The 12397-nt window shown below is 40.4% G+C and overlaps 1 protein-coding gene across 1 annotated transcript in view; it reads left to right on the top strand.

The window, feature by feature from the left end:
* The window catches only part of LOC102786174 (rho-related GTP-binding protein RhoN-like), a 33905-nt gene extending 25634 nt beyond the window's left edge, over positions 1-8271 (top strand). The window contains exons 4-5 of the mRNA XM_006791210.3: positions 2128-2262; positions 7236-8271. Of these exons, the coding sequence (XP_006791273.1) occupies positions 2128-2262; positions 7236-7490 (390 nt within the window). The 3' untranslated portion in view covers positions 7491-8271. The remainder of the gene's footprint in view (positions 1-2127; positions 2263-7235) is intronic.
* Positions 8272-12397: the final 4126 nt, after the last annotated feature.

Here is a 12397-nt window from a genome sequence, read left to right as displayed (position 1 = left end):
GAAAATGCTGGTGATTGTGTGGGTGTTGCTCCAGCCTTCAACTTTAAGATTTACACATTTTTGATGATGTAGTGTTATAAAGTCTTAATATTTTACTTCCAGTGAGCCAAACTTTCTTGGAATTTTTTAAGTGATCGTGAGTTGTAGTTCTCCGGACTTTCAAAGTTTTTTGTTGAACTTTGCCTGCTTTTTAATTCATTTTCAGTTCAGCCTGTGTAACGAAACCTTTTCGGAGGATTTTATTTTAAAGCTTTAAAAACTCAGAGGATGAACCACAGTGTTATATCTACATGCCGCAGAAAAGCAAAGAACCAATTTTAAATTATATCTTTAGGCACTTTACTATTGGCCTGTCACAAAAACACATAATTTGTTCCCGTTTCCTTCATTGAATAAACAAAACAGTTTGTCAGGCATAAAATAACATATTTGCACCAACAAGTTGTTTCCCAAAGAGCTATTAGCCAAAAACGTGGCATGTTGCAGTAAGACATGAGAGATGCTTCTACACCTTCAGATGATCCGTCTACTGGTCACTGAAGCCTCATCAGAAATGGTCTCAGTGGAAGTGTGGCTGTCATGAAGCTATTATTAAGGAAGGGAAACTTAGAAAGTTAGAGGTATGCCACATTACACTTGACTGAAAGTCAGTGGCATCAGGCCTTATGCCATGATGAATCCAACTTTGAAATATTTGGTCATCAATATGTACAGAGGAGGTAAATATTCAGTGTCTATGGCCCCTGTGTTGGCTTTGAAGAGCTTTGAATGTCCTTCAAGAAGAACAGAGAATACATATAATCCTCAAAATATTATTTGGTCATACCAAAAATCCTAGAATTCCAAATAAATGGTACGAGCTGGTGCTTTTCCATGAAGAGCTCTAAAAGTCAGAACCAGAATCTTAAAACTAGCAAATATTTGTACTTTCCATCAAATATGAAGAAAGGTATCAGGTAAATAACCCGGAATAGAATAAGTTGTTTTCTATGTTATTCTTTTTGTGTTGTAAAATCATTGCAGTGATTGGCTGTACATGAGTATAACAAGTATCATATTTGCTCTTTTTGATTTCTTTTATTTGGTACATTAGAACACAGAGGAATTATATCGGTAACATCTTTATTTTATTTTATTTTTTTATTTAACATTTCTTTAACCAGGAAGATCCCACTGAGATTAAAAACCTCTTTTTCAAGGGAGACCTGGCCAACATAGGCAGCAGCAAGTATCTCATAGTTACAAAAATCACCCAATTAAACACAGGCAAGAAGAACTCACATATAAGAAAATAACATTAAAATTCAATTAAAATGATGAGCAAACTAATTGAGATAGTTTGTGTATATTATTAAGTTATTTTTAGAAATTCATTTTATTATTATTACTTTAGATTTTAGTGTTTCTTTTACAGTTTTTATATGATAAGCCTGTCAGTTCCACATTTTGAATGCCATTAATCTGCAGTGTTAATCTGCAAAGAGACTACACAGATAAACTAACTGAATATCACTGCAGCACGGTGAGAAGTTAAACTGCTGGACAGCAGATTTGCAGATGGGATTAAGGCCCTCTCAAGGCAGGAGATAAGAATTTATGACCTGATGGAAAGGAACTGCTCCCAAGTCAAATAAATCTCAATTCAGCACCTCATTTATGAGCATTTTAATAATTGTAGACTGTTCCCACATGTCTGCATACACGGGCATTTTTTAAGCTGTGAACTAGGCCCCTTCATTCCAATTATGGAGCTCTTAAAGCTACAATTTAAAAAATGGTAATTTAGAGAAAAATGTGCTTTGGAAATAGTTTGAGGAAGATTTTTTTTCCTCATTTTCTCCAGTTCAGAGAGAAAGGACTTGACAAGCCTGCAAACAAATCTTACCTAAAATCCACCGAGCCTTATTTCCAAACCGTATTTACCGACATCAACAGTGCGTTCGCTTCAACCAGGTCCTAAAATCTTATGAAAGGCTTCCCACAAGAGCATATTAGTAAGAAGTTAATGTCCAAGGTTTTCAAATGAGATGCAACTATGAACATAGTGCTCAAGTACTCAGATACTCTCGTACTGTAGCATAATAGAGGTCATGTGCACTGATATATGTTTGTCTCTCTGATGCACAGTGGCAAGGTGAAACACAGGAGTTCTGCCCCAATGCCAAAGTGGTGCTTGTCGGCTGCAAGTTGGACATGAGGACGGACCTCAACGTCATGAGAGAGCTTTCCAAACACAGACTCATTCCTGTCACACATGAGCAGGTGAGGAGTTCACAGAAAGCACCACTCGCCTCTAAAATTTGAATGGAAATTAGCTGCTTGCCCTTTTCTGTACCCCGACAGTGCTGCAGAAATGCTGCCCGTGAAGAGCTGGTTTTTAAGAAAATTATAACTTTAAGAATATGCATGACGTATAGTTTTAAATGCACAGTTCATTGCGGTTTTCAACTGCAGTGACATTTATTCGCCTGTAGTAGAAATTATATGGTATCAGCACAGACAAACGGCACCTATTACTTTCCTCCCTTGTGCACACAGGCAAATATTTTTGAAAGTGCATTTGAAGAATGAGACTTGCGTCAGATCATAACTTCCACAAATGTGAAAGCACAACGACTATAAAGGAGCTGGAACTGAAGGAAGAAGAAGACAAACAGCAGGATGTGCGATAATACGATTGTTTTGTTTGTGTCTTGGAGCAATGAGCAGCCGCACGCATGAATTTTAATAGCTTATTTTCATGTAAATGTGAATTTGCTCTCCTTGGCAGCCTTTTGTCAACAAATTAATATTTTCCCACATCTCTGACAAAGCAAAGGTAACGACCTGTATTGTCCTGTCAATAATGACATCAAAATTGGTTCATCACAATCTCAGATTTGTTTCTTGTTATATATATTTTGCTTTGGCTCAAAATTCATAGAAGCTTCTTATTGGACCGAAACATCAACATATTGTTTTAAGACGTTACTGCAGCTATGCAGGTCATTTAACATGTCTTTTAATACATATGCATTGAATTATTTACATCCATACGTAATCATTTTACCACAAGTGTTAATACACATAACCAGATAACAGTGAAAAAACAAAGGCTGAGTAATGTGCTTGTACACCAACTGAGGATTGGTTTTGCAAGGCCTCCAAGTGATGCCTGCTGCACAAAACACTGGACTCAAGTGGTGGGCACTCAAGAGGGCAGTCCAATGTAGCCCAGCCATCTGTTGCTTGCCTTTAGACACTCACTATAGAACGTTCTGATGTTTTGGGTTTTGGGGGGGGTTTGGACAACAGCCCCTCAACCAGATGCCATTTGCCTCAGGAGAACCTGTTAGAGGCACGTTGCCCCAGACAATATTGCTCATGGGCTGAGTTGGGCATGCAAGCCCCATCCACTGCTATAAATTAGTAATTTTTGTGATTGAAGCTATTCATTTACCATTTATTTTATGTTCCTGCCCTTATTACTATGGCCCTGGGCCGTTTCTAGTGGCTGAAGGAATAAAACGCAAGGGGCAGAAAGAGCTTCGTCTGCACCGTGTCCAGGTTCACTGTCAGGGTCGGTGCTCTCATTTAAGCTTTCTTCCACATTGGAAAGGACAATCCTACTGTAGATGCCACACAGATGAAGTGTTTCATGCATGTCTCTGGGTCTCTGGGTCTGACTTGGGAGGGGACTCTGGTGCAGACCTAGAGGATGATGGTACAGTGAGCCGAGATTAGTCTGAAGTCAGGGCCCAGACCTGGATAAGCAGTAGAAAAAGGATGAAGGGATGGATCAAGTATTGTTAATCCATATTTATTGGTTGTAATAAACATTACATTTGATATGGCCCTATAATCAAAGGCCTTATGATGGTCCTTAATGTTGCTGATTTTATTTCTGTGCTGACAACTTCTACAGTGAAACAACATTCTTGAAAGTGCGGTTTCTTAGTGAACCCTATTTAAAGAGCTGCACTGTAAACAGACTGAAACAAGCCGGGAACTTTACGTTTCACCCACTTGACCAACTGATGCGAACCCCAGGGGAGAGCGCAGTCAGCAGAACAAACTGCAAACCAACTGTGTCACTGTTGCTGTAATTGGCTTAAGGGCGTCAAAATAAATATCTGAAGTGCTGGAGTGTTTCCAGTATTACAAAAATAATACAGCTCGAGCCTTTAATATTTTTCACACGAGCAGAAGTAATGTCGCCCCATATGGCAGCTAGATACTGCTTCAATATGGTGTATCAGTAGCACCGAAGGCTGAACACCTACGCTTTCATTTGTTGTACATTTTCCAAGGAAATGGCATGATCATAAAATAAAGAAATAATGCGACTCAACAAAACATTTTCATTCTGCCATCCTGAGTTTTTGTTTTGCTACCTAAATAACTAGAAAGCACTGCTGGAAAACAGGTGAGCAAAATAGTACTACATATGAAGCCGAAGCTGTCCAGATGTGAAATGGGGATAAACCTTAGAGGGAATAAAGTTTTTGCAACTGCAAAGGAAGGCTTTGAATATTTCATAGTGTGGGGGATATTCTCCGTATGCCCTGGCTAGCAATCAGCTATCAGACCTCAGAGGTTGCAGGCTTTTATTAAGAGGGAGGTGTTAGTGCACACGACCAAGTGCAGGGTTCTGCCATCCACAGAAGCAGGGAAGGGATCGTCTAGCAGCATGAGACAAATGCTTACAATAACAAATATTTAGAGAACACTTTTAAAAATGTCCACCGTGCATGCTTGTTTGCACTCAGAGTAATGAGTGGCTTTTAAAAATGTTGTGCTTTATTTTATTTCATTGGGTTACACAAGGCTTTCCACAGAATTCTAGTGGTTCAATGTGGTTTAAGGACATCTAAGAATAAATAAATAAAATAAAGCATAGTTTCCACTACATGACCCATCTCTCATCCACACACAAAGTTTCGTATGTTTTTAGCTCTAAGTACTAGCTCTCAGCAGCTCTTTAGGTGAGTCAGTTGCTTTTGGATGACAAACAAACATAAACTAAGCTGTATTTTAAAGCTACACTACACGGCATTTTTATAGCAACAGAAAGAAGTGACTGGATGTATTGTGAAGGCTGTTTTTTTTTTTTTTTGCCTTGAAGCGTGTGCACCAAACCTTAGAATATGCTTTCAAACTATTCTTCTCTCAAGCCATTGTCCCACAGGGACTCTGTATGATATTTCGAGAATGAAGTTGAGATGCATGTGAACACAGCAGGCCACTGTTAAGGTCGGATCTTTATGCAGTACTCAAAAAACTCAATTCGGTTTAGGTGAGGGATGGAGATTGAGTTGTGATTGCGCGCGGTAGTCACATGATGCACACTCGCTCGTTGCAAATTCTCAGGACAATTTAAAAAAATGTTGCTCTCGGGGAGCTTAAAGGGTAAAGCCTGTTTATTGGTGGGTCTGTTTAATATCTCTGGCATATATGTCTGCCTGGTAGCATCTGTGCATGTTCAGGTTTGAAGGGCATAAATAAAAATGCTTAGTGTTAGAGTCACACTGGGACAAAGAGTGGTTGGAAATGGGAGCACGAACAAAATTACTGCAGCTGTTGCCTTTAAGATGGTTTCTTAAGAACATCAACAAACACTTGCAGTCTTTAGTGCATTAAGGTGACAGAAAAACTCCAATAAGACTGATTCAGTCTGCTATCAGCCTGCAACTTGAAACAATTCAATCTGCTTTAAAAATTTCAAACCTGATGTAGTTCATGCAGGATGGTGATTTAACTGTAAAGTGCCATAAGTGCTCAGCGACATTGCTGTTATAAAGGAATATAACCACAATACAACCAGTTGGCAGCCAGTTGAATCGAGCCCCATATATCAAAGACACATATTGCTGATTGGCGCAGACTGTCTCGGACTGTTTGTAGTATGTTATAAATTAGATGGCAGTTATTTGCAAATATTTGCCAATCTGTCGGAGAATGACTGCAGTCAGTCCAAGTGGAACTGCAGTTGTTTGGTGACTGTGGTCTCCCGCAGTTTGAGGCTGTGGGATTCTGAAAAATCGGCACTCGGTCTCAAAGTGTGAGGGGAGAAAAAAAAATCAGTACAATCATCCGGAAACCACCGTGCTATTTTCCCTCTGTTGTGACTGACTGACATTAAGTAAATGCAGAATGAGCGAAAACAGCACTGCACATTTAAAATGACAAATCATAAAACTGTACTTGCCAACCTGCTTTGCATATATCCATAGGTTTATTTTATACTATTTGCAAACTGTGTGTCTCACATTGAAATGTTATGATGAAATGAATGCAGAAGGGACCAAAAGGCATGCTCGTAGGCAGGAGGTGGTAAACACAAAGAGCAAGCCTTTTTTTAAAATAAACACAAGATAACACTGCAAGGAAACACACAAGGCGCAAACAAAGCTAGAACACAGTATGGCACAACAAGGAACTTAGTCAAAATGAGGCTTTAAATAGATACAGAAGGTAACTGGGTTGAGTGGACACACTGGGTAAAAAGACAGCTGAAAGTAATAAAGGAAGTAAAACTAAATACAAGACACAACCTGCAAAAGCCTACCAGAATAAAGCTAACAGAGACGTATTAACAGAGATGCAGACTTAAAAGACTCAAAAGGATTCTAGATTAAAACTAAAACCTCATCTTAGTTTTATTTACTAGAAAAAGTGAAGCAATTGCTGTGTTATTCCTTGAGATGGTGTAATATTGTCAGCCATATGTAGTAAATACTAGTTGCATGTGTGACTGCACTCAGGTTGGAGCCACTCAGACAGGAACCCAGTAAGAATGATTAGCCGGCTACAGCTCGCCTCTGCAGGGTGAAGTGTTATACTATTAACTCATTGTTCTGGTTTTCTGACCCACAGCTTGGTTAAGCTTTTAGCACTCTTATGAACCTTTTTTGCAGCAGGAGGCAGAAAATGTTTTCAGTGAAAAAAACTCTGATAAACCAACGGCATACAATTTTTTTAAAGGCAGATAGAGAGCTAGGAACTAGCTATTGAAGGCGCTGTAACATAAAGCTGCTATAGCCACGAATTTTCCTCTAGAGACGAAAATCAAACGAGAAGGAGGCTGAATATTAGATGGAACCTAAAATGTGGTAACATTGCAGCTCATTAAGAAGTAATAATATATCAGTTGTGTGTTTACATCTTGTTTTGCAGTGTTCAAGTGGTCAAAACATAAATTTTAAGTCTTGGCTTTTCATTCTTAATCCTGAGTAACTCACATTGTGTGTTTTCAGGGAACCACTTTGGCGAGGCAGATTGGCGCCGTGGCCTACGCAGAGTGCACCTCAAAGTATTCGGAGAACAGCGTCCGCGATGTATTTCACGTCACCACCCTGGCATCTGTGTCCAACATTCATCGGCCTCAGCTCAAACACGCCGGATCACGCCACGGCCTCAAGCGGGTTTCCCAGCAGCCACCTCGGACTGAGATTCACGAGCGTCCGCCTGCCATTAGAAAGGACCGAGCCAAAAGCTGTGTGCTCATGTAGGACCAGAACCTACCTGCTGCCTGATCTGTGTGTGTGTGTGAGAGTGTGGGTGTGTGTGCTGACGGACCATGCCACACATGAACTTAACTTATTGGTGAATTGTTGTCAGATTCTTTGCACTGCATAAAGGACGATGTGATAAAAGCGAGAACGAATGCTATCCTGAGGAGGTCTTTGAAGGGTTGTTTGTCCATTTTTAGCAAAACTCTGCTTCTTACTTTTCTTTGTGGCTGTGCGCTCATCAGGGGAGGACATCGTAGCGGCAAAAGCAATTTTCTTTAACGCTTGTACCTGAACAAGTGGACAAAAAAACAGATAAATTAAAAACAAGACAGAAAATAGTGCATAGGGAGATGAAAAGGAAAAATATATATATATTCGAAAGATCGTCTTGCAAAAAGCAGCGGTAACCGTGCTGGTGTTGACCTCTATTATTGTTGTTTCCTGTTTTGAAATGCTCCTCTGTCTTCAAGTGTTTAAGCAAATGAAGCACAATACGATGCACGCAAAGCGTTCTGAGAAGTCTGTAAATGTCAGGGAATGAACTCTGCTCTCCCCCGCTGCGCATAACAAATTAAAAATGAAAATCTGGACTCGTGGGCTGAGATGACACTAATTTTCTTAAACCACAAGTGCTTTTAATATTGAAAAATGAAATAATCACTCACCACATAATATTGTTGTGCTGTGTAATTACTGTTGTTCAAATAATCGACACGTCACAGAGGGCGTTGAGATGAATATTATGTTGTATATGTGATAATGAAATAAAAAAAATCGTCTCTGCTAAGTGTTGGAAGATCTTTACTGTGACATATTTATCTGCTGGATGCTTGTCAAAGCTATATAGGAAACTGCACCTCACTTTCAAGACATTTTCTTGCCCAGACAAGAAAATATCTCTCTGAAAAATAAAAAATCATTCTGCCTGCAAAGATGTGGCTTTAAATTTGAAAAAGGTGAAAATAATAAATGAGACAAAAAGTACACACAATGCTTCGGAGCAGCGCAGACCCACAAAACCTGCAAATCCTACATTTCTGTAATCACGAGTCTGTGATCGTGGCAGCAGCTCTGTGAAGCTGTACTTCAGCACAGCAGTGCTTTCAGTTAAATGTGAACATGCTGACTCACCTGTATGTCGGTGACCTGTCATGTAAATGGACTGGCGCCTTTCGACTCTGTTAAGAATTCAAAGCTCTTTCTACTGCAGGTCTCATTCCCACACAATCACAAATAGATTCATTCTTTTATTTATGCTTACATGCACTCGCACTCTGAGGAATGTATCGGGGGCAACTCTGGGTTCAAGGATACTTTGCCATGACTTCCCGAATGGTAGATGAACCTCTGCCACCTGAGCCACAGCTGTACAGTAGTGCTGCTCATCTACAGAAAGACCACCTATGACAATTTGATGTCAGCAGGAAGTTTCTTGGGTAACCGTTCAAATGGTGTGGGCAACTCGGTCATGGGTTGTCCCAGCCCTTTGCACACTTTCATCACACACGTGCAACTCAAACACTCCTTATGATCCTTTTTCACTGAGGTGTCTCCAAACCAGTCTGCTGCGTGCTCTGCTACTTTCTACTACCTCCTCTCCGGGTCTCAGCATGCTACCGTGAGATATTGCAGTCTGGATCAAACTAGTGGACCAATCATGCAGTTTGCAGAGCTAACAGAAACAGACTACTCACATTTGCAATTGCATATTGTTAAGTCATGTTAAAGCAATGGCTCTGACCTCCACATTTAGATAAAAGTCACCTTCTCACTCCAAGGTATAAAGAAAAAACACGGTCTCATCCATGTTTGTCCATGTTTGTGACTTGTGAGTGCAGATCAGTGAATAACCACACAGTATAACATGAATTTAAAGTGTAACCTCAATGTTTTCTCAAACAAGTTTCATTTGGAACAGTTACTGGAGTGGTTTTAAAAAGGTCTTGACTAAAAGAGGCATTAATAATGAAAACCTCGGTGTTTGTACACTAAATAAAATATCAGTAGTCTAATTGCTCGCTCCTTAATGGCAGCAGCTATTAGAAACCTACATTAGTCTGAAATTCAGTGGCTATTTTGAACACACTTATACAAAAAGTTGAAATATATATGTAACATGAATACACTGTATTTCCTGCATGTAAAGAAAAAAAATAATGCAGCTGGTTTTGCTGCTTTTATGAGCCTTGTAGTCTGACCTTTAACTGTTACTTTTGTTCCATTTTATTTCCTGCCACTACGGATAAGGCCCCACAGCAACTCTCTGCCTGTGTGAGTACAGCAAAGTGACATTTTGCGGCATCACTGCCATGTTGCCACGCAGGGAGCGTTAGGTCACTCCACACGCTAGAGGCCAGGCCGGGGCAAACACCCTGTCGGGGGGACACGATGTCCACACCAACGAATGGAGAGAAGAAAATCCGCTCAGTAAACTCTTGTATAATGATTCTCACTAATACGATGTAATTCTAAATAGAGTACATATGTAAATATAGTTACAATACTGGTATAGGTATAGTAGTTTCATGCAGTATTGTCCTGTGGCGGCTGGACTCTGCCGGGGCTGCCCTTTATCACTGACTCTTTACATAACTTATATGGACAGATTTTCTAGGGATAGCAAAAGGCAGCATTGAGTTCCCAGTTTGGTGGCCTCTGTATTACTTCTTTGCTTTGTGTGGAGGATGAAAGCTTGCTGGCTTCAGCAAATGCTGATCAGCTCGTGCTGGGAGTGCAAAGTGGCTGACATCAGAATTAGCACTTCCAAAAATGAGGCCATGGGTTTCAGCCTGAAAAGGGTGGAGCTCTTTCTCCAGGTTAGTGAGGAGCTCACCATCACATGTTGGAGTTCAAACATCTTGAAGTCCTATTCATGAGTGAGGGGAGGTTGGAGCAGTACCTGCAATGATATTGATGCTTTACCAGCTTTTGTGTGGTGAAGAGAGCTGAATATGCTGCTCCTCCAAATTAAAAAGGGCCCAATTACGGTGATTCTAGTAATCTGATTAGATTTCCTCCTGGACATCTCACAGGTGATGTGTATGAGCATACCAAGAGAAGACCCTGAGGCAATCCCAGGACATGCTGGGAAGATTATGTCTCTTGACTGGCTTGGGAATGCTTCGGTGTCCTTGCAGAAGAGCTAGCGGCGTCTGGTTAGTGCTGCCGCTGTGACCGAGACTCGGATGGAAGGCTTGTTAGAATAATAGCGTAAAAAGCGAGTAGTTTCTTTTATAATAGAAGGACCATGAGTAAACAGGAACTAATGAGATTATAATTTCGACTACACCAGCGAAAGCACCCCTCAAGGGTCAGTAAAATCAAGTTAAGAGACCAAACCTGCAGGTTAGAGCCACCTGCAGCCCCAGGCACCGTGTCAGCCTTTGCTGCTGTTTCTTTGATGCTGCACTCAATGTGAAAGACGTCACGTAATAGGCTTTCCAGCCTCTCGGCTGAAGTGAGTAAACATATTTAGCAAACAGTCATCTCTCCTGTCCTTGCAGCCTCACCTGGCTCTGTAACATTCCCAGAGGTGGGAAATAACAAAATGCAAATACTTTGTTACTATGCTTAAGTGAATTTTCAACCATCTGTACTTTACTTGGCTATTTATTTTTCAGGAATTTTTTTTTACTTCCTAGATTTAAGAATAAATATTTTCTACTCATTTTTTTAAAACACATTGTTCTTTTAAATCCTTTCGGTGTAACACTACTTCCTTGACATACTTTCCAGTTCCTCCTGAGGAATCTTGAGGCATTTACAGGCCAGACAAAATACAAAATCTCTCCAGAGGGTTTTGGGTGTGCCTTGGGGTCTCCTCCCCTTTGATGCTGCCCAGAAAGGCTCCAAAGGGAGGAGCACAGGAAGCATCTGAACCAGATGTCCGAATCACCTCATGCTGCTCCTTTTTTTTCCAAAAAAGGGGAATGGCTCTACTTCAAGATCCCTCCAAATGTCAGAACTCCTCTATCTCCTCTGTCAGTGGTTTTATGTAAGACCATTATCAGATGAAGATTTTAATTTGTGTAATGCTTTGGCTTACATCCAAGTTACTGCTAAACACTCTTTGATATTTTACTAAAAAATAGAAATAAAAAAAATACCTCTTTTTGCCACTAGACAAAACAGAAAAAGTCATGAGATCACTAAAGTCAGCAGGCTTTATCCTCTGGGAAACCACGCTGCTAACCCGGCTAAAGATTCCTGACTCGGGTGAAAATATCAGCTAAGCAAGCATCTGTTCTGCACACCAACCTGAATGGAAAAGGACAAAAAGCAGCATTTTCTTCTAATCTAAGGCGATGCAAATGGAAGCTGTGTGATAACAGAACAAGAGTGGCCTGCTTATGAGACCTAAATGTGTATCCCACCACTGCATGCATTGTTTTTGATGAAACAGCACATTCAATAAAACAGCATCCCAGTGGTTAAAGTCTGTATACTAGAAGCTCATGCTTTACAAACCTGTAGCTCATGCATGAAATGTGCAGAATCATCTTCAGAATGACAGAAATTATTCATTCATGTCTTCTTCCCGAAGGAGAAAATTCTCTTTTAGCCTGTTGTTCTAGTGACGGCTGAGCTAGTAGGCACTCGCCCTGTTGCATGCAAGATAAAAAGTAACTTTCTCAATTATGTTTAGGGGTTGTGGCGTCAGCGTGATTGAATTACAGCTCTCAGGTAGGAGGATGATTACAATTAGACAAGTGGTTCTCAGTCCTCAGTATTCAGAGGCCTGCTGTTTCCAATCTAACCGCCTAATCAAAAGGCATTTATCAACTGAAAGTGTTACACTGAGGTAAAAATGAACTCTACCAACAGCCTCTAGGTTTCGAGACGGCTTGCATTGCACGAGTCCCTTGTGGAGTAAATTAGCCACATATAAAATAAGTCACACCCGG

Source organism: Neolamprologus brichardi, chromosome 8 (assembly GCF_056152115.1).
Source record: "Neolamprologus brichardi isolate AB-2024 chromosome 8, ASM5615211v1, whole genome shotgun sequence".
In the NCBI taxonomy this organism is placed as follows: domain Eukaryota; kingdom Metazoa; phylum Chordata; class Actinopteri; order Cichliformes; family Cichlidae; genus Neolamprologus; species Neolamprologus brichardi.
Note: the sequence above shows the minus strand (reverse complement) of the source record. Positions and strands in the feature narration are given on the sequence as shown.